The sequence below is a fragment of the Paroedura picta genome, chromosome 13 (assembly GCF_049243985.1).
Source record: "Paroedura picta isolate Pp20150507F chromosome 13, Ppicta_v3.0, whole genome shotgun sequence".
Lineage (NCBI taxonomy): Eukaryota > Metazoa > Chordata > Lepidosauria > Squamata > Gekkonidae > Paroedura > Paroedura picta.
The window spans coordinates 38818456-38840815 of NC_135381.1; the positions used below are offsets into that span (position 1 = coordinate 38818456).

The following is a 22360-nucleotide window of genomic DNA, read 5'->3' on the forward strand; positions in this document are numbered from 1 at the left end:
AATATTTATAGCAGGTTCTTGCAAAAAATTAAGATCTTAGTTGTCTTGAAGTTTATTTCCAATTGATAGTTGTGGCAACAGATCATAAAGCCACGCAGGTACTGTGGGGGACCTACACATGATCCAGAGAGGATGATGTGTTGTCAGCAAATAAAAATAAAGGGCTTGGTCTTTTCCCCAAAATGGGGAGAAGACCACTTATGGACTGCAGAAAACCAGGGAGATTGTGCAAAAATAGATTTAAAAATTGGGGAGCTAAACTGCACCCCTGTTTTACCCCAATGTTAATGGGGATTTCCTCGGTTAAGTTGCCAGATGTTAATTTGATCTGACAGTTATTATCTAGATGCAAATTTCTTAGGAGAAATAAAAGAAAAATAAAAACTTCTGCAATTGCTCTCAGAGAAATCAGAGTCCAGTAGCACCTTTAAGACCAACAAAGACCTGTCTGAGGAAGAGTGCTTGCACTCGAAAGCTCACACCCTGAATAAATCTTTGTTGGTCTTAAAGGTGCTCCTGGACTCTGGTTTTATTTTTCTACTTCAGACCATCACAGCGACCCATTTGAATCTAGGATCTCAGAGGTACTTCTTTGACTGGAATGTAATAGTGGATGGATATGAACTGTCCAGAAAAAACAAAATAGATCGAAGAGGTGGAGGAATGGCACTGTACGTGAGGAAAGGGCTTACCTGTCAGGAAATTCTAGTGAAGGAGAGTATATCAACAGTGGAAAGCATCTGGGTGAAAATAAGCGAGGGGAAAACAAACAGTGTGGTGGTTGGTGTCTGCTACCGACCGCCTGATCAACGAGAGGATGTGGATGCTTCACTTTGTGAGCAGCTTGGGAATATATCCAAATGGCTGGACCTTGTAATCATGGGTGACTTCAATTTCCCAGATGTGTGCTGGGAAACAAACTCTGCGAAGCGTCCTCAGTCATGCAACTTTCTGACCTGCCTGGCTGACAATTTCATTTATCAAATGGTAGACGAACCCACAAGAGGTTCAGCCATACTGGACTTAATACTGACCAACAGGCAAGAGTTGGTGGATGAGGTGAAGGAGGTGGGGACCCTAGGGGGAAGTGACCATGTCCTCATAGAATTCCTTTTCAGATGGGGAGGCAAGGAAGCTTGTAGCCAGACACGGATGTTGGATTTTCGTAGGGCAAACTTTAATAAACTCAGAGACATGATGAGTGTCATACCATGGACGAGAATGCTGGAAGGGAAGGGAGCATGTGAAGGGTGGGCGCTACTCAAACAAGAGCTATTGCATGCTCAATCAATGACTATCCCAGAAAGACGAAAACACTGCAGGAGCTCTAAGAAGCCTATTTGGATGAACAGAGAACTTCAAGAGGAACTAAGAAAGAAAAGGGAAATGTTCAGGAAATGGAGGGAAGGACAGAGCTCTAAAGAAGAGTACCTACAGGTTACTAGGCACTGTAGATCTATCATCAGAAAGGCCAAAGCTGAGAGTGAGCTAAGATTGTCCAGGGAAGCCCATTGTAACAAGAAAAGATTTTTCAGTTATGTGAGGAGCAAACATAAAGTAAAGGAGGCAACAGGCCCACTGTTGGGTGTGGATGGACAATCTCTAAGGGAGGATGCAGAGAAAGCAGAAAGGCTCAGCGCCTATTTTACATCTGTTTTTTCCCAAAAGTCAAAGGGTTTAGGCCCATCTAGAGATGGTAGTATCCAAGGGATAGTGTCTGGGTGGCAGGTTGACATGGACAGAGAGGTTGTTGAGAGGCCTTTAGCTGCACTGTATGAGTTCAAATCCCCAGATTAAATGCACCCGAGAGTGCTCAAAGAACTTTCCGGAGAACTTGCAGAACCCTTGTACATCTTGTTCGGGACCTCTTTAAGGACTAGAGATGTCCCGGAGGACTGGAAGAGAGCAAACGTTGTTCCGATCTTCAAAAAAGGGAGAAAGGATGACCCGGGAAACTACAGACCAGTGAGTCTGACCTCTGTTGTGGGGAAGTGAATCTGACCTCTGTTGTGGGCTAGCAAACACTCTCAGGGCTCATGGGAATTGTAGTCCATGGAGGACCACAGGTTGACTACCCCTGGGTTAGAGAACCGCACTCAAAGAGTTGTTGTCAATGGTGTTTCATCAGACTGGAGGGAGGTGAGTAGTAGGGTACCTCAGTGCTTGGTCCGGTACTTTTTAACATATTTATTAATGATCTAGATGAGGGGGTGGAGGGACTACTCATCAAATGTCATAGTTCCATTGTATATGGCACTGGTCAGACCACACCTGGAGTACTGTGTGCAGTTCTGGAGGCCTCACTTCAAAAAGGTCGTAGATAAAATTGAAAGGGTACAGAGGAGAGTGACGAGGATGATCTGGGGGCCAAAAGACCAAGCCTTATGAAGATACGTTGAGGGACTTGGGAATGTTCAGCCTGGAGAAAAGGAGGTTGAGAGGAGACATGATAGCCCTCTTTAAGTATTTGAAAGGTTGTCACTTGGAGGAAGGCAGGATGCTGTTTCCGTTGGCTGCAGAGGAAAGGACACACAGTAATGGGTTTAAACTACAAGTACAACGGTATAGGCTAGATATCAGGAAAAAAAATTTCACAGTCAGAGTAGTTCAGCAGTGGAATGGGCTGCCTAAGGAGGTGGTGAGCTCCCCTTCACTGGCAGTGTTCAAGCAAAGGTTGGATACACACTTTTCTTGGATGCTTTAGGATGCTTTGGGCTGATCCTGCGTTGAACAGGGGGGTTGGACTAGATGGCCTGTATGGCCCCTTCCAACTCTATGATTCTATGATTCTATAATTCTATGATTCTATGATTCTTTGTTTGCCCCATAGATGGCAGTGCTCTTAAGCTTGATATTGTGCATGTAAATTGACAAGCCCCGGGTTTGAGGCAACTGGTAGGGTTTCAAAGGTGAGAGACCTTCAGAAGTGGTTTATCGTTGCTTCCCTAGTTGACTTTGACTTCCTTGATGGTCCCCCATCCAAACACCAGCTGGGGCAACCTTGTTAGGTTCTGAAATCTGGCAGCATTGGACCATAAAGGTTGTGGGGGAGGCTCACAAATAGTATTATTCCCCAGGGGGAGATTGGTTTCTCTTTCAAAAATTGTTTTTGTCCTGAAGAGAAAAATGCAAATATAGATTATGTAAGACTAGCAGTTAAAAATAACTGGCAGGATGCACCTCAAGAAACATTCTTATACTCTTTGAGAAAGAAGAAAGCAAGCAAAGGAGAAAGTAATCTATAGAGGAAAGGACTTTTTCGATAAAATGACAGAAACATGCATCTCTGTCTCTGTCTCTGTCTCGGTCTCTGTCTCTGTCTCGGTCTCTGTCTCTGTCTCTGTCTCTCTCTCTCTCTTTCTCTCTTTGTGTGTGTGTATGATCCACATACACACACACTAATGGCCAAGTTGGCTAAGTCTGAATATTCTAAAATTTGGAGACTAGACCTGTGAAGACAGATCTTTTCAACAAACCAAAAAAGTGACTGAGGTTTGTGGAAAAATCTGAATCCCCCAATTCTGAGGGTGCACTGAGGGTTTAAAAATCTAAAAATGATAAAAGGAGTACCTGTAACTTTAAGAAATTGATGCCCTCTGTGGCTGTTGCTAGGCAATGACTACAGTTTTGCCAGCATTCCATGTTTCTGTGAGTAAAGGCAGGGGGAGGGACCAGCATCCTTTCCACAGCTTTTTGGGCATTTAAGAGGTCTTACTGGGGCCTGGCCTGGCATCAACCTCCAGGCAATTTGCAGGATTCGCCGTTTGCTTCTGTTCAACAGTAGAGCCACAGGGGAAGTGGGCTCCAGTGATGTCTAGTGATGTCAGCGGTCATCCCAGCTTCTGGGAAAGGCCACATAACCCCTGGGGAGTTCTCATGTAACCACAGGGTTCCCTGGGACCCTATTTGGGAATCCCTGCACTAAAGGAACATCTAGTTCCAGTGGTTCATCACATCTGATTGCAGCCTGCAAACTGATGGGTGCTGGACTCGATATGTCTCCGTGCCGATCTATGCAGATAGAACTGATTAACCAATCTCATTAACCACTGAAGGATACAGTCTTACACACATTACACCGTGCCCAAGTCCCAAATGAAATCCGTGGGGCACCAATCATTGCATGTTCTTTCACTGAGCCATAGTTCTCACACGAACATTACAATTCCTGCTGAAAATTTCTCCCGTACAATGGCAGAAGCATTTCTGTCCATTCTTTGTCCAGTCTGAAATGCTTAAAAACCAAAAACCAAAAACCTGAAACCGAAGAGAGGAAAAGATTGAGGATTTTATTCCTTCAGCGAGGAAGCGCTTTCCTTGCTCATCAGACGGCTTCTGAAGGCCAGACTGCTGTGTCTTGAGATCTGATCTTGGAATTCGGAGGTGGTGAAGAAATACAGGACGGGATCCAAGCAGCAGTTGAGGCTGGCAAGGCTTAAGCAAAACGGGTGAATGTACAGAATACTTTTGACTATTCTGCAGCTGGTAATTATCTTCTCTTTGGCCATCATGAAGAAGAAAAACGTAATATGATACGGGGTGAAACACAATAAAAACACAATGGCACATGTGGACACCATCCGCAATGCTTTCTGCTTTTCAACAGCGTTTTGCAGAGGTATTTGGTGTTCCTGAAGCGACACTTTGGTCTTCCAGGTGCAATAGACAATGACGACTAGAGGGACCAAAAAACCTACACATTCAGCTACCGTCATCATAATGAGAGAGGCAGCTATGTTGCCAACCTTCTTGATGCCCATTTCGGTGAAGCAAGACGTCACGTTTTTGGAGTCTCTCATCAGTGGAAACGGCAAGCAGGCGACTCCCACAAAGACCCACACGGCAATGCAGATGGCAACATCGTACCTCCGTTTCCAGTTTTTGGCCCTGAACGGGTGGAGGAGGAAAAAGTACCTTTGGACGCTGATGCATGTCAGGAAGCAAATGCTGGCGTACATGTTGAGATACTTGACATAGAAGCACAGCTGACAAAGGATGACCCCAAAGGGCCAGTAGTCATTGATGTAATAGTATATCCGCAAAGGCAGGGAGAGGACGTGTGCAAAGTCAGCTGTGGCCAAATTAATCATGAAAATCACGGTTTTGTTCTGCTTGCTGATGAAGCGGCATAAGATCCACAGGGCCACGCTGTTGGTCAGGAGGCCGGGTATGAAGACGATGGTGTAGGAGACAGTGTACAAGGAGTGCTGGAAGTCCACGCCAGGTTCTGTGCAGTTGTCTAGTGAGGCATTGCTCTGCAGGGACAGATCGTTGTTGACTAGGTGTGCTGGATGCCCCACTCCCACATGCAGATTCTGTACCCTGTAAAAAAAAAATTAAATTCATCACAAGTTTGTTGTTGTTGCTGCTGAGTTACCTCTATTGCAAAAATAAAGAAAATCTTGGAATGAAACAGGAGTGTCCCTCCCACCATCCAAAATCTATTTCCTCCCCTAAGAAAAGAAGGAAGTCAAAAGAACGAACATCTGATGAAGTTACTGTTGGGACTTTTGGACTTGGCATCGTCCTGAGCCCTTCCAGAGAAACATAGCTGCAGAGTAACAGAGTGTTTTGAAAGTATGCAATTGCTAGTTACCTTGGTGGATGAGACACAGATCCATACCCACAGTGTTTTGTGGTTTAAAAGAGAGTAATCTTTACTGGGAAAGATTATTTTCAAATATATATCATATTCATCTGATTTAAAACCCAACAGAGATGCATGGTGAAAGTGAGGGGAACCATCTATACATATAGGCCACTGGCAAAGAGAGGCAGCTTGCTGTAGTGGTTATGAGTAGCAGCCTCCAATCTGGAGAACTGAGTTTGAGTCCTCATCTCCTCCTCGACATGCAGCCAACTGGGTGACCTTGGGCCAGTCATTTACTGAAGCAAAGTACAAAAACTTCAAGCAACACATTGCAAGTCTCTTGTGGCTACCCTACAGGCAGGACTTACATCCTACACATCAGCAGATGGAGAGAGCAGAGAGCCTTAATGGAGACTGCTTGCTTGCTTGCTTCAGCAAAGCACACAGAGATACAACCAGGTGAATTGTGTGTAGCCTCCACTTTTCTTCTGATTCGCGAGCTGACAGGTCACCCTCCCATCATGTAAGCTTATTCTTGACACTGCTACTTGACAAAAAGGTTTGCATTCAACAACACTAATAAGAGACCACATCCTTAATGCCTTTCCACCTGCACATATCCGTAATGGTTTTATATCCGGAAATTGGAATCAATTTTTATATTTAAACCAAACGAATCTTCAATATCGTTTTCATGCCATATGTCCCAATGAATACTTCAAATCTTTTCCCTCTTAATAAAACAGTAAGGGGTGTTGGGGTGGGCTCAGTCCGTGATGAGGAAGGGCAACAATTGGTCCCGTGGCCCTGGACTGACAAGTGGAGGGGCCAATCGGAAGGCACGAAGCGCCTTCCGATTGACCCCTTACCAGGACAGACCAAAATTCCATCCAGCCAGGGGCAATCTGGAGAAATGGCTGCCAGTCTGCTCCTGACCACCAAAGGGAGAGGAGGTCAGTAGGGCTGCCAAGGGGGATGAGAACAGAGGCTGCGCCAGCCCTTTTCGCCCCAAGGCCGTCCTAACTGTCATGTCCAACTGCAAATGGCCTCAGAACTCTGACAGAGCTGGCCGGAGGCTGCAGAGTGCTCCCCCCCCCCTCCAGGCCTGCTGGGAAGGAGCCTCTGACAGCCCCTGACTGAGGGGAGGGAGGTCTTTCCAAGAGCAACGCAGGGGAGCCTGAGGGCCTTCCTTTTGAGGGGGGGGGAACTTTCCCCTTCTGCCAAACAGTTGCTTGACAGGGAGGCCACAGAAAAGCCCCCTTTCACTTAAAATACTGCTCTGGCCGGGGGGTTAGACACAGCCAAGCCATGTGTCTTTCTTCTTGGCAACTCTCTGCAGATTGAGGCCACTGCGTTATTCTGTGGATGAAACTGTTTTTTTTGTCTCCTGTTTCATCTGCACAACAACCCTGTGCAGTAGGCCTCAATTCTTTCAATTCAACAACAACAACCTGTGTGGGAGGCCTTAAATATTTCTTCTCTACCACAACCCTCTCCTAAGTAGTCCTTTCTGCCTGGGCAGCTGATCTTTATACTCTGCAGGTGAGATGTAATTCCAGGAGCTCTCCAGGCTCCACCTGGAGGTTGGCTACCCCTGGGTTGGAAATATTCCTGGAGGTTTGGAGGTGGGACTTCAAAATCGTACAATGCCTCAGAGTCCAGCCTTCAAAGGAGCCATTTTTGCCTGCAGTTGGGAGGGAGTGGTGCAGGTGTGTCCCTCCTGGCCTATGGGCTATGGCCAGCCCTTAGCAGCAACTGTTTGTATTCTGGGGCGCAGACAGGCAGACCAGCATCAGTCCTATGAGTCTAGAAAGTGCAGGAAGATCTAAATAAATAGTTACAGCCTGAAATTGTAAATAGTGAGAGGGAGAGGAAGGGAAGATGATTGGGAAATGCTTTGAGACACCTTAGGCCTGCTGGGTCACTGCGGCCCATTCCCAGTTCTCTCAGACCTCTCACAGCCCCACATACCTCACAGATTGACTATTGTGGGGAGACGAATGGAAAAGGTGTTTGTAAACTGCTTTGAGACTCCTTTGGGTAGTAAACAACAGGGTACAAAATCCATTCTTCTTGTAAGGAGCAACCATGAAAGAAGCATGTGGGCACATAACATTTTATCAACAGTGAAAAAAATGGAGAAGAAGGAACAGGGTGGACACCTGTGTTCTGTGACTACCCCATGTGTATTAGGGCAGAGGGGCATTTCGGTTTCTGTGGCCTAATTCCCACAAGAAGGGAAATGACACAGAACTGGGGGAATTGGTTGCCATGTAATCTTCCCCTAAGAAGAGTCTCCAGTCTGATTTTACCTTCACATATCTGAAGAGATGGCTCTGGAAAGCTCATCTGTAACCACTATGCCACAATTCCCAAAGGTCAGTCTTCTCCCACACTCAACGAACATTCCAAACCACAGGTTCTTGACAACCATATCTCCACACCCATGCCCTCACTTGCCACTACACCACCACAACCTCCCACACAACACACACATTCAACCCCATGCCCTTACAGACTGGATAACTCCTCCCCTTCCTCTGCCCACTGCCAAGCTCTAGCGCCCGTTGTATTCTTGGATACAACGGGCTTTACCCCTAGTATCATAATAATGCAGGGTTTAAGGATCCAAAAAGTGCCTACTCTTTTGATTGATAATCTTTTCACTGTCGGCCTTCTTGTGGGGGCTGGAAATCTCCCAAGATTACAAGTTATCTGCAGATGGCAGAGAAAGACAACGGCTGCTTCCAAGGGTGGATTTTATCGCATCCTAGTCCACTGTGTGCTGACTTCTATTCTGGCGAGCCAGGTTTGATTCCCTGCTCCTCCCCCACATGCAGCCAGCTGGGTGACCTTGGGCTTGCCAAAGCACTGATAAAGCTGTTCTGACCGAGCAGTAATATCAGGGCTCTCTCAGCCTCACCCACCTAACAGGATATCTGTAGTGGGGAGAGGAAAGGGAAGGCAACTGTAAGCCACTCTGAGACTCCTTCGGGTAGAGAAAAGTGGCATACAAGAACCAACTGGCAGTCTTCAGGCAAAGGTTGGATACACACTTTTCTTGGATGCTTTAGGATGCTTAGGGCTGATCCTGCGTTGAGCAGGGGGTTGGACTAGATGGTCTGTGTGGCCCCTTCCAACTCTATGATTCTGTGATTCTATGAACTCTTCTTCTTCAGTAATATCAGGGCTCATTCAGCCTCCCCTCCCTCACAGGGTGTCTGTCGTGGGGAGAATAAGGGAAGGCGATTATAAACTGCTTTGAGACTCCTGATAGAGAAAAGCAGCATATAAGAACCAACTCTTCTTCATATTTAGGATCTAGAGAGCAAACACATCTGCCCTGCCTAACTGACTATAGGAGATGAGCTCAACATGCCTCTCCTTTTCTTTCTGAGCAGAAAGGAAGAGCAGAAGCCAAGCAGGGCCTGTTTCGGGAGTCGGACCGCCAGCTGTGGGTTGGGAAATTCCTGGATGTTGACAAGCCTCAGTGGAGTATTTCCCCTCTTATTGAGCAGCTCTGGAAGGACTGTGAGTGTCTCTTGCCAGAGGGAAGGAGGCCCAGCTCAGATTCAGACCGACAGAGATGCTGAGAATGGAGAAGACAAAATTCTGTAGTCTTTGATCTCCTTGCAGTTGAGTTGCCAATCTTGGGAAATTCATGGAGATTTGTGGGCAGATCCTGGGGCTGGAGGGGTGCAGGGAGGGGAAGGACCCAGCAGGGACTGCCATAGAGTCCAACCTCCAAAGTAACCCGTTTTCCCAGTGGGTCTGATCCCTTTACTCTGGAAATAAATTGTAATTGCAGGAGATCTACAGGTCCTACCCTAGGGACCCATGGAAACTGAACAGTCATATTTGTTTGTTTGTTTGTTTGTTTGGTTGGTTATGGAATTTTGAGACCACAGCTTCTGAACCAGCCATCTTGCGGCCGTTAACAAGAATATATTAGGAATAAAAAAGGTAAAGGTATACCCTGTGCAAGCACTGGGTCATGTCTGACCCTTGGGGTAACGCCCTCTAGCGTTTTCTTGGCAGATTCAATACGGGGTGGTTTGCCAGTGCCTTCCCCAGTCATTACCGTTTTACCCCCCAGCAAACTGGGTACTCATTTTACCGACCTCAGAAGGATGGAAGACTGAGTCAACCTTGAGCCGGCTGCTGGGATCGAACTCCCAACCTCATGGGCAGAGCTTGAGAGAGCATGTAGCTGCCTTACCACTCTGCACCACAAGAGGCTCTTATATTAGGAATGCAGCAGGCTAGAAACAACTTTAAAAAATCCCACACCCCACCCACCTCAAAAAACCCCAATACATCCATATTTCCCAAAGTTGGTTCATAGAGGCAGGGCCCAAGATCTTCCCTTGCCTTGGCATCAACCAAATGCCTGGCTGGAGAGCTCAGTCTTGCAGGCTTAGTGGAAACGTCTGGCCCCTTAGCTCTTCCAGGAGATCATTCCACCAGGCAGGGCTAGGACCATTATGTGTTTTGTTTTCATGTGATTTAGGGGGTTGGGTGAAGGAAGGCTCAGAGAGACTCTTTGTCTGTCTGGAGATATAGGGTTCCTTGCAGACCAGCCATTGAATCCTGTGGGGCCGATTACAGCCATTCTCCTTTATGCTGCATACAAAATCCCAGCGGTCATCTTCCGCATTTCCTGCCCACTTCAATGGAATCTAAGAAGATGTCCCCCACCCAGCTCACTTTGCAAAGTGGTTGTTGACCAACTTCCCCCACAGTCCCCACCCTCCACCCAGCCTTCAGCCCATTCGTTTCAGTTAAGTCAGTCTGAAATTCAGTAACAATTGGATTTGCAGGTTTCCTCCTTACATGCAACTGTCTCTGGATAAAGCTACATTTATGGCATTTTCAATAAATAGATGCTGGGCTTTCTCCATCCTTCAAAGGATTAAAATAATTGAATAAATTTGTACTGCAATTAGTGTCTGATTAAGAGCAAGTATGTTTTATTGCTAATTTCAGGTCAAACACGAGGTGATCCATTAGGAAAGAGTAGCACATGAAAGGTTGTGGCGAAGAAGAAGAAGAAGAAGAAGAAGAAGAAGAAGAAGAAGAAGAAGAAGAAGAAGAAGAAGAAGAAGAAGAAGAAGAAGAAGAAGAAGAGTTGGTTCTTATATGCTACTTTTCTCTACCTGAAGGAGGCTCAAAGCAGCTTACAGTTGCCTTCCCTTTTCTCTCCCCACAACAGACACCCTGTGGGATGGGTGAGGCTGAGAGAGCCCTGATATTCCTGCTCGGTCAGAACAGTTTTATCAGTGCCGTGGCGAGGCCAAAGTCACCCAGCTGGCTGCATGTGGGGGGACGCAGAATCGAAGCCGGCATGCCAGATTAGAAGTCCGCACTCCTAACGACTTCACCAAACGTCTTCTTCTTCTTCTTCTTCTTCTTCTTCTTCTTCTTCTTCTTCTTCTTCTTCTTCTTCTGTATGTTGAACCACACAGGGCCCAGGACAGATCCCTGAGGCACTCCACTCATCACTCCTCTCCAACAAGATGATGAACCATTTAAAAGCACCCTTTGAGTTGACGATCTGTCAACCAGTTCTTGATCTACCAAACTGTAATAGGATCCATACTGCACTTTACCTCAATGGCAAGACTACCAAAAAGTAGAACACAGACAGTAAAAAACAGCAAGAGGCCAGGAGCACTTTATAGATTAACAAACATTATGGCACAATATGAGTTTTCATGAGTCACTGCAGTGTCTCATGAAAGCTCCTAACATGCCACCAATTTTGTTAGCCTTTAAGGAGCTCCTGGCCTCTTGCTCTTTTCTAGAGGTACAGACAAACATGGTTAGCTATCCATCGGGATCTGTCTCCAGAACATAGACAGGTGTCCATGCATCTGCACCTGTGTCTGTCTTTCGGCTTTCTTTCCAGTATACCTTGGTTTAATAAAAACTCTGTATCAATCACTTTGAGATGAAAATCATTTCCTTACCTCATTGGAACTTCCCAGCATCAGCAAAAGTGACTCCTTGGAGGGAAAACCAGCCTGCCTCGCAACCCCAAAGCCGCACCTTACTCGGTTCTGGTTTCACGGACGATTCAAAGAGAAAGACAGTCAGGGGAACCTGCTCTCAAAATTACACTCCCTGAACAGGAAGTTAAAGCACATCTTGAGCCCGCCACCACAGAAGCTTTGTTTACTGAGTGAAGGAAGTAATGTGTAGTTTGACGTTGGTGAGGGGAAAGTTGACCACACCGTAACGGAGCCAGAGTCCCAAAATGGCCGCGGCAGGAGCTAAGAGCATCTTGGAAATCCAGCTCATCAAAAAACAGTTTCTACATTGTATATATATAAAAAATTCAGGCAACAGAATCCAGCTCCTCTTGTGGTGGCCACCTCACAGCTGAGATCTGCTGGATGCTTCCTAGCCACTGGTGGGGGAATTAGGAGAAGGGTTATGATCGTCAGATCCACTTATAGCTTCTTCTGGTCTCCATTTTATCCTCATATCAATCCAGTGACATGCCTTAGGTTGAGAGCATGACCGTTTCTGCATTAGGAGACGTGCATTGTTTTAGCCCCGCTTTGGATTCCCCCTGGATGCTGTGAGCCGACTGTGTCAGGATCTGTTGCTCCTGCCATGATTTGTATTTGACCTTTGTGACTCCATCTTGGTCTCATGTATGCTGTTTTGAGAACCTTTGTGTTACCCTGAGCTGTCTGCTTTGCTTAGCCATGATTTAGACCAGGGGTAGTCAAATTGCGGCCCTCCAGATGTCCATGGTCTACAATTCCCAGGAGCCCCTGCCAGCAAACGCTGGCAGGGGCTCCTGGGAATTGTAGTCCATGGACATCTGGAGGGCCGCAGTTTGACTACCCCTGATTTAGACTCTGTGCATGTTTCTGTAACTATGTGATTTGTAGGAGAGGAACTGCTTCTAACACCGAAGGCCGAGATGGCCTGGCTATCACTTGGAGAGGCGCCCAGACTGGCACCTGTGGGAGGGGGGCTCCTACTCCCTGGGAACTGTGCAACTTTTGGCGGGAAAGGGAAAGTGTAAAAGTGCTTGTTTGACCTGTATTGAACAGAATCAACAATGAATGTTGAGGTGTGCTGACCTGCTATCGATAAAGCTTTCTATTAATCCAGAAGCAAGTTGTTAGTCTGTCTGCCCTTGACACTCTAGCCTTTTCACATTTCAACTTTCCTCTCCTCTTTTCCAGGGTTGAAAGTTGCAACATGCTTTCTGCGTTGATGGAGGCAGCCTCCCTCCCATCATGCTTGGTTCTCTTCAATTTTTCCAAAACTGGGTTGTTGTTTTTTTGTTTTTGCAAAATGGTGCCTGCTTACACCTTTGTTTTGTTATGCCCTTTAATCTCACCATTCTGCACTCTTGATTACCTCCCTCACTTTCCCCAGTGTCCTGAACGTAACAATAATTAAAAAAAAACACCTGGGTTATAATGTTATCTGTAAACCGCTCTGCGGTAAAAATAATTGAGTAAGGGAATTGTGGGAGGAGAAAGGGGCGGGGCAAATCTGGAATAAAAACTCGGCCTGCTCCTTTCACCGCCGGGACATCACGCCGAAGCTGGGACGTTGGCGGGGGAGGGGGGAAGGCTTCAGCGCCGCAAAAGAAGCAGGGCCTGCTCCTTTCACCGTGCCAAACTGGGCCTCCAAGGCCGCCAGGGCCAGCAGCACCCATGCTAGTGCCCATTGTATTTCAATATACAATGGGCTTTAGATCTAGTAACTTTATAATGCTGCTATGTAAGACTGAAAGACTGCATTTTAAGAAACTTAGAAACAGCATTGTAACATGATTACTATTTTTCTTAAGGTAGATTCTTTGGAATGGAGGGAGGGGAAGGGAGGGAGGAAGGGGGGCAATGAAGAAAGAGGCATTGCCAAATGGCTTAAAATGGCAGACATGGGGAAAAACCTGATCGCATGCATTTCCGCATTGGGCAGCCTTGAATTAGACCCTTTCCTGTGGGCCAAGTGAGGGGGCTGTTCAGGACTGTGCCTGAAGAAGCAAATTTTAGTGTGGAAACAGATGGAAAGGTCAACTCTTAAATGTTACATATTGGTAGGGTAAATAAGACTGAAGGTGTATAAGTAAACAGATAATAAATACAGCCAAGATTGGAACAGCACATCTGGTAAGACATATAATTTGTTATTCAGATGATAAAGGAATAAACAATAGATGTGGGAACTGAGTGTGAGTCCAGTGGCCCAGAAAAGTGCCACAAGTTCAATTTCTGGGTATAACTGAGTTCTGAGTTATTTAGCATATGCTGTGAGATAAAAAGCTGATATCTTTGTTAAGTCCAGGGGGTTCCACTTTCATGGGTGCTGCATTTCAGCAATTTCCTGTTCCAGTCAGTTTCTGAAATGCCTTTGCAATAATACAGGTACTTTGAGGTCCTCTGGGAGGTTGAAAAGTTCTTCTTCAAGTTTCTCAATTTTATTATCAGATTTGTGTCCATTTATCCTTTGGCAGAGGGTTAGTCTTGCTTACACTATGTGGAGAACAGAAGGGTACTGTTGGGATTTAGTGGCATACAAAAGCAATTTCCGCACATCAGTAAAAACAGCGTTACGCCAGCTGAAAGGCAAAGTACTATTTTTTTTGCGCTTCCCAGCCCCTCCTCACCTTTTTGCTGTTTTGTCTTTGTCTGCCGCTTTTTTGCGTGCCTCACCTTTCACATCTGCTGCTGGAAATGGCGGAAGAGAGCAACATGCCTTATACACATCACACTTCCGCCTGTCAATCAATCCAGGCAACCAATCCCCTTTCAAACAGTCTTTTGACTAAGCTTGTCATATCTTTCAGCCAAAGGCCAATATATATATTGTTTAAATTCGAGTGAAGAATAATAGATCAAATACCTAGTGAAGGAATAGATCTTCAGCACATACTAAATTGGAAACAAACACTGATGAAAATGTCACCTTGAAAATGGTATAAATCTGGAGGCTGTTTTGGATGGATGCAGCAACAAAGTTGGCATCTAGGTTTATTGCAAATTCTGGTACCAGTGCCCACATGCAAATTAGATATCACATTTTTGAGGGGATGAGTTGTTGGAGAATGGGGGGGGGGTTGTGGGCAAGAAATAGTCCCCCCCAACCAGTACTTGTGAAAGAGAACTGTCATTTTTCAGTGGAGGTTTTTCAGGTCCAAATTGTGCAATTAGGATTAAAACCCTAATCATTATGGTTCCTTTTATCTGTGTAACTTTTTATTACTTTTATTACTCCCTGTGATTTTATCAGTTTGATGTCTTAATTGTAACTGACTTTTGTACTGTACAGTCAATTTGCTGGAAATGGCCAAAGGCCGACTAATAAACTAAATCTGAATCTGAATCAGTGGAGGTTTTGCGTTGAGAGCTGTAGGTGAGCACAAGTGGTGTTCCATTATCGTCCCTGGACTCACCTACAACCCACATTCCAAAGTGGCCATTTTCTGCAAGGGAACTGATTTCTGTCGGTTGTAACAGTGGGAGGCCTCCAGCCGCGACCTGGAAGCTGGCAACCCTAGCAACAAGTGCATCAATTTCTCAAACGGTGTTTCCAGAAAACTGAATCCTTGGCTTTCCTTTTCTCCAAACGGCACTCTGGCTCATGGCAAACCCCTGCCTCCAAATTCCAGGGGGTCCAGCCCAAGCCTTTCGCGTCAGTTTGCTCGGCTCAGGAGACACGGCTGTTTGGCAGCCTTGGCAGAGCCAGCTGTGACTCATCCGCCTTTCCGCTTCCTCAGCTGTGCAGCGTTTGTGGTCTTTGTTCTCCAGCTTGCTTCTTGTGGCCTTATGCAGACTTCATGGGCAGGGCTTGCGAGAGGGGGACATAGCTTATAATAGTCAGTGACTCAGAAGGCAGCCTTTGGGCCATGCAACCGTTTCCTCCTCCAAACGGCTGTCCCCATTTGGCCGCAGCAGCGTTACAGCAATGGAAAATGAGGCCCTCTCTAGCCCGGAATCACCATGAGCAGGAATGCAGTCTACTCCAGCAGTAACCCTGTATAGTTGTTAGCCTCCGGAGGGGGCCTAGAGGTCTCCCCGGATGGCAGCTGGTCCCCAGACTACAGAGAGCAGCATCTTAAGAGAGCAGACTCTGTGGCATTATACTCTTGCTGAACTCTTTCCGTCCCCAAATCTCCAGTAATTTCCAGATTTGGTTGCCAGCCCTAGCTCTTGGAAGTAAATAAGTCAGATGAGAGAAAGAGTGTTGGAACAGGCAATGTCTGGTGTATAAAGAAAAAGAGAAGAAGACCCTGCCAGGGGATAGTGAGGTCAGGACCTTCTCTCCTGTTATTCCTTGTCTGTCTCCAGATTGCTGCTTTTAGGAGCAATTTCCTGCCTCTTCTCGGAAGCCACACATTCAGTGTCTCTCTCTCTGACTTAGGCATGTAGTCAGCTCCTACCTCTGTCTCTCCTTTGCATTTGGAAAAGATCAGCTCTATCACTAAGCCATGGCCCTCTCCCCACGGTTGAAATTCAGCTTAAATAGTCAGTGGATGATCTGTGAATTTTGTTATATCAGACCCTCAGTCCCAGGTACATGGTAGCCTTTGGACCTAGGGTAGCGATTGAGACCCTCATGCACCTTCACCCATGCCAAAAGTAAGTGTGAATGGATGCTGAATAGGAGACTTCTTGGAACCTCATGGATGCCACCTTGAATTTTATGATAGAAGAAGAAGGTGAAGAGACAGGGCTTTTCTTTTGAGCGAATGCATAGAAGTAGGCTGGAAATTACTCATCCAGCTCACAGGATTGGCCTCAAATAGTCCTTTGACAAATGCTTTTTTTGTGGTTTAAGCAATCAGTTTCTGTGCACAATGACAAGATCTGCACACCAATGCCCCCTATTTCCTGAGCCATCTGCAAGTCTCCTTTAATAACCCTTGTAACCAAGAAAACGTTGGCAAACACATTTCTGTGCTATCTGGAGATAAAGCTAATTTCTTAGGAAACCGGATGAGTGTGGTGAGACAAGCAGGGCCCGGTAGAAGAAAACACAGCGATCATATCAAAACATGGCCTGCCATTTGAAAAAAAAAAATTAAAACGCTAGCAAGAGCAACATTTTCAGTAATTCGTTACTTTTGCTTTCAGTGGGCAGCCTGATTTCTTTCCCATTCCCTTCACCAAAGATTTTAAAGGGTTTGAAGTTACAGTTTGAAGAGTACAACGAAGACTGGTCACAATTTTTGACAGGAACACCAAGGGAGCTTTGATACTCCACGGGGGATTGGTTTGTCCCCAGTCACGATCAGCAGAGGAATTAAATAGCATCACTTCCTGGGCCAAAGTACAGTCAGCAGGTTTGAGCAAATTGCCGTGAAATCATCTCATGCCTTGGGCTTGGACCTGGCCAGAGGTGACATAGGCCCAGCCGGTGATAGAGGCTGCATCTCGTTCCGAATGACAAAATACTTTGCTCTCTCCTTTTACTCCCCCTCCCCATGTGTGATGTTTCCATCAGTTGTGTGCCAGTATTGTCCCATTAAAAAGAAATCTTTTCCGTGTGTATTTTCCTCTCTCTAACATTTGCTTCAATGTTTATACCTGTTTCACCGCGGGGGTGGGGGAGGGTTATACAAAGGCTTCAACGACGAATAATTGCTGCAAAAGACATGCATAAAAGTTGCCTCAAGAATCATACAAGTAGAAAGAAAATGCGTTTGCTCTTGTGGGCTCTGACCATACCAAAATGTTGTATTGTATCCTAAGATGCAGAATTAATTCCCACTGAAAACCTTCCTGCGAATTTCCTACTCTTGACCACAAGACGGCAGCACACCACATAGTAATAAGCTGGAGTCTGGCTACCGATCCTTGTTCTTATAACACAATTATTATTTTTAAAGCAATAGCAGAGATCCTTGGGTTGAAATTGGGAGGGAAAAGTCCTTTCATATGGTCTGGAGCAATAATACGCAGTTAAAAGAATAGGATACCAAGTTGGTAAAATGAGGTATGGATAGTTTGCAGATGACACCAAATTGGGAGGACTGGCAAATACTCCAGAACGGTGGTCCCCATGAGCGGCCGCAAACGCGCATTTGCGGCACTTCTGCGCAAGGCCTTCCAGGAACCGGCTGAAGAACTGGGGGTCCCCCTACCAGCAGACAAAACGGAGGGTCCGGCCTCACAGCTGACCTATTTAGGTATATTGCTAGATTCAGAACAAGGGACTTCCCGGTTGCCTCCGGACAAACTAGCCACTCTGTCTGGCCTACTGGCCGCAATGTCACGACGGAAGTGCCAGTTGAGGGAAATGCAGGTGCTATTAGGGCAGCTGAATTTTGCCTGCCAGGTGATTGCTCCAGGCAGGGCTTTCTGTGCAAGGATGGCCAGGTCCATGGCGGGCATACAGGCTCGTCACCACCATGTCAGGGTCACGGCAGCCATGAAGGCCGACATGGTGGTATGGCAGGAGTTCCTGGGAGGTTTTAAAAGGATTGCCATTTGGCAGTCCCCTTTGGATCTGCAAAGCATGCTACAATGGGCAGCATGGGATTTGGAGTGCTTTTCGGGACTCGCTGGTGTGCAGGTAAGTGGTCAGACATGTGGGGCACAGACATCAGGTGGGATCGCACGTTCCTGGAGCTATTTCCCATTTTGGTGGCAGCGGTATTGTGGCGAGACCGCTTTGCCAATCATCAGGTCACGTTCTGGTGTGACAACCTCGCGGTCGTGCGTATAGTGAATAAGCAGTCCTCTAGATCAGTGGTCCCCAACCCGCGGGCCGCGACCCGGCACCAGGCCACGAAGGCCTTGGCGCTGGGCCGTGGCTCCTTCTTCCCTCCCCCCCCCTGAAGCGAGAAGCTCGCCAGGCTGCGAGGAAATCTGTGAGCCGCGCAGGGCTGGGAATCAGAGGGACTAATCGGCAGGCGCGAAGCGCCTGCCGATTGGTCCCTCCGATTGTCTGTCATGAGGAATGGTCCAATCCGGACCCTTCCTCATCCCGGACACATCCCGCCCCAGAACGCCTTACTCTTTTATTTAGTCCATGGCGCCCGCAGCACTACGGGTGGTGTTCAGATAAGTGTAAAGTTCTGCATCTGGGTCAGAAAAATGAAAAGCATGCCTACTGGATGGGGGATACGCTTCTAGGTAACACTGTGTGTGAACGAGACCTTGGGGTACTTGTGGATTGTAAGCTAAACATGAGCAGGCAGTATGATGGTGAATGCCATTTTGGGCTGTATCAACAGGATCAAAATCACAAGATGTCATAGTCCCATTGTATACGGCACTGGTCAGACCACACCTGGAGTTCTGGAGGCCTCACTTCAAGAAGGACATAGATAAAATTGAAAGGGTACACAGGAGAGCGACGAGGATGATCTGGGGCCAAGGGACCAAGCCCTATGAAGATAGGTTGAGGGACTTGGGAATGTTCAGCCTGGAGAAAAGGAGGCTGAGAGGGGACATGATAGCCCTCTTTAAGTACATACGGATAGAGGGGGAGCAGCAAATTAGCATGCAGCCTAAGAAGCTGTTTAAAAGATTTAAAAGATTCAAGAACCAAACTGGAATAACAGTTTGGTTTCTAAGGTCATCATTTGTGTGGGTTTAATTCTGATGGAGGAAACATAGCAAAGGAAATAGATTTTCAAAACTGGAGATTGACGGCAGCTGTACCTTTCTGAGGTTCTGCAGGGTCTGCAAAATAACACTCTTCCACCAGGCTGGGACCATGGCTGAACTGAATTTACACAGGCTTCTCTCCTCTTCCCCTCTCTGGATCCCCCCTTATCTTATATTGCCCTCAAGGATAGTCAGCGGAGGGTGTTCAAACACATGAGGAGGGGAGAGGGATTGGCTATTTAACTGTTTTTATTATTGTATTTTACTATTATGAACTGACCTGTCCTGCTTCCAGTGCGGGGAGGAAGAGAAATTACATAATTTGTTAATTGGTTGGTTGCGGGTTCCTGAAATTAACTAAATGAGCCCCTGGCATGATGCTCCATCCCATATTCCACCTCAGGCCGTGGGGCCAAAATTGGACATTCTTACACAAAGCAAGGTAATCAACCCCAATTCCTTTTGCCCCACTGACTAGAGCTGGGAAATGTGGCAGAAAAGAACCCACTGAGGAGGAAACACATCACAACCCCCAGCATTCAGCATGGGTAAAATGAATGTTTGGCTTGGCTCACCAAACAGGTCAAGCCATACCTCTGTCTCTGTAGCCACACAGAGAGTTTCCACCCTCTCCTCTCCATTCAGTTAAGGAGGTCCATAGAGCAAGCTCAGGGACATTTCCCTTTTAAGCCTGCTCCGTTTTTTTATAGGTCCCCAAGCTGTTTCTCAGGCGACCAGATGCAAATGACTGCAAACATAAGCACGGACTCTACATCCCACAGTCTAGCCTCTGTTGTGATTTGCCTCCTTCCTTCCTCCCTCACAGTGATGTTTTCCAGATGAGGGGGTGTGTAAACGTCCTTTCTTCGCCTAATGTAAGGAGTCAGGAAGCACCCGGGGAGGGACCTGTCTTCCATAGCAGGATTAGGTACATTTTCCCAGGGAAAATATAGTCTTCTGGGCTGACAGAGAAAATACTGCCAGGGAGAGTTAATGATAAAAGAACACCAGAACAGCCCTCCTGGATCAGATCAGTGGTCCACCTAGGCCAGCATCCTGTCTCACAGGACTCCCAAAGAGCCAACAGGACAAAGAGCCTGAGGCCTTCCTCTGAGGTGGCCTGCTAGATTTGTTGTATTTGCATGTGGAGGTGATGATCTCCCCCTCTCTGGCAGTCTTTAAGGGCAGGGTCTCAGCAGTATTCAGCAATAGATAATCATTTATTTACTCCTTATTCTCTTAATGTGGACATCCTTATTGAGCGCAGAATGTTTCCCATGCACTCCAATCTCAAGTGAATGCTAAAAAATTCAAACTGCTGTTTTTTCTTATTCATCTCTGGAATTTCCTAACCATTTTCACTATGCTGTAAGTAAATTTGCTCTTATGCATTGCCTATAGGCATGAACTGATTACTTCCATTCCACAACATTGTATCCGAGGAAGTGTGCATGCACACGGAAGTCCATCCTTAAGCAGAGGCTGGACAGATCCGTATCCCGGTTATTTTAGGCTGATCCTGCATTGAGCAGGGGCTGGACTAGATGGCATGTCTGGCCCTTTCCAACTCTATGATGTCTATGATTCTAGGTTCCATTTAGTCCCTGTGGCCAGTAGCCATCTCCTCCATCAATCTATCTAGTCCCTTTTTAAAGTAATGTCTGCTTGTGGCCACTGCTATACCCACAGCCACTTAACTTCAGAATCTAACTATTCATTGAGCAAAAAACTACAACCTTCTGCTTGGCTGTAATCTATGGTCAAGCCACAGAGGAGAGTGACGAGGATGATCTGGGGCCAAGGGACCAAGCCCTATGAAGATAGGTTGAGGGACTTGGGAATGTTCAGCCTGGAGAAACGGAGGTTGAGAGGGGACATGATAGCCCTCTTTAAGTATTTGAAAGGTTGTCATTTGGAGGAGGGCAGGATGCTCTTCTCATTTGCTGCAGAGGAAAGGACACACAGTAATGGGTTTAAACTTCAAATACAACGATACAGGCTAGATATCAGGAAAATATTTTTCACAGTCAGAGTAGTTCAGCAGTGGAATAGGCTGCCTAAGGAGGTGGTGAGCTCCCCCATACTGGCAGTCTTCAAGCAAAGGTTGGATACACACTTTTCTTGGATGCTTTAGGATGCTTTGGGCTGATCCTTTGTTGAGCAGGGGATTGGACTAGATGGCCTGTGTGGCCCCTTCCAACTCTATGATTCTATTATTCTATGATTCAGCAATTACTAGGGTTGCCAGCCTAACTCTGCCACTCATCCCCATGGCCATCTGAATGCATGAAACTGCCTTCTGTTGAGTCATACATATCTTTGTACTGCCCACTCCAGGCTTTCTCGACTGGGGTTTGGAACTGGGGATTCCCAGAAAGACGAAAACACTGCAGGAGCTCTAAAAAGCCTATTTGGATGAACAGACAACTTCAAGGGAACTAAGAAAGAAAAGGGAAATGTTCAGGAAATGGAGGGAAGGACAGAGCTCTAAAGAAGAGTACCTACAGGTTACTAGGCACTGTAGATCAATCATCAGAAAGGCCAAAGCTGAGAGTGAGCTAAGATTGGCCAGGGAAGCCCATTGTAATAAGGAATTATTTTTCAGTTATGTGAGGAGCAAACGTAAAGGAGACTATAGGCCCACTGTTGAGTGCAGATGGACAAACTCTATGATTCTATGATTCTCTGATTTGTTTGTTAAATTCCCTTGTACCCTGCCTTTCTCCCTGCAGGGGAGTGGACCCAAAACAGTTCACTTTGTTCTCCTCTCCTCCATTTTATCCCGTGAGGTTGGTTAGGTTTGCCTGTGAAATCAAAGTATCCCCAGTTCAAAACAAAGATTTAGTCTGTATCTCTCCCCCCTTGGGGACATCATGGCTTCCAGAGGAGAGTGTGCCATTTTAGAAGGACCTGTGAAATGTCCCACAACGTATTTCCTAGAACTTTCTCGGGACTGACTTAATTCCTCAGAATGACATTCTCAATCATCTTACTGTCATGGTCTCCTGATGCCCCCAGACTATTAGAAGCCTGGCCCTGAATGACCGTTTATGCACTGGGAATTTCACTGCCCCAGCTCCTGTGCAGGAGCACAAATCAGGGGAGGATGAGGTACACCAGGCCAAATGCTCCCCCATGTGAGTACAGGAAGATGTGTGGCAACCTGCCATGACTAAAACTCCAG

At 46.5% G+C, this 22360-nt stretch overlaps 1 protein-coding gene across 1 annotated transcript; it reads right to left on the bottom strand.

The window, feature by feature from the left end:
- Positions 1-1371: 1371 nt before the first annotated feature.
- LOC143822725 (putative P2Y purinoceptor 10) lies at positions 1372-11685 on the bottom strand. Its single transcript, XM_077308217.1, has 2 exons — positions 11560-11685; positions 1372-5322 (listed from the first exon to the last, which is right to left on the bottom strand). The coding sequence occupies exons 1-2, from the start codon at positions 11562-11564 to the stop codon at positions 4290-4292; spliced, it is 1038 nt and encodes a 345-aa protein (XP_077164332.1). The 5' UTR covers positions 11565-11685; the 3' UTR covers positions 1372-4289.
- Positions 11686-22360: the final 10675 nt, after the last annotated feature.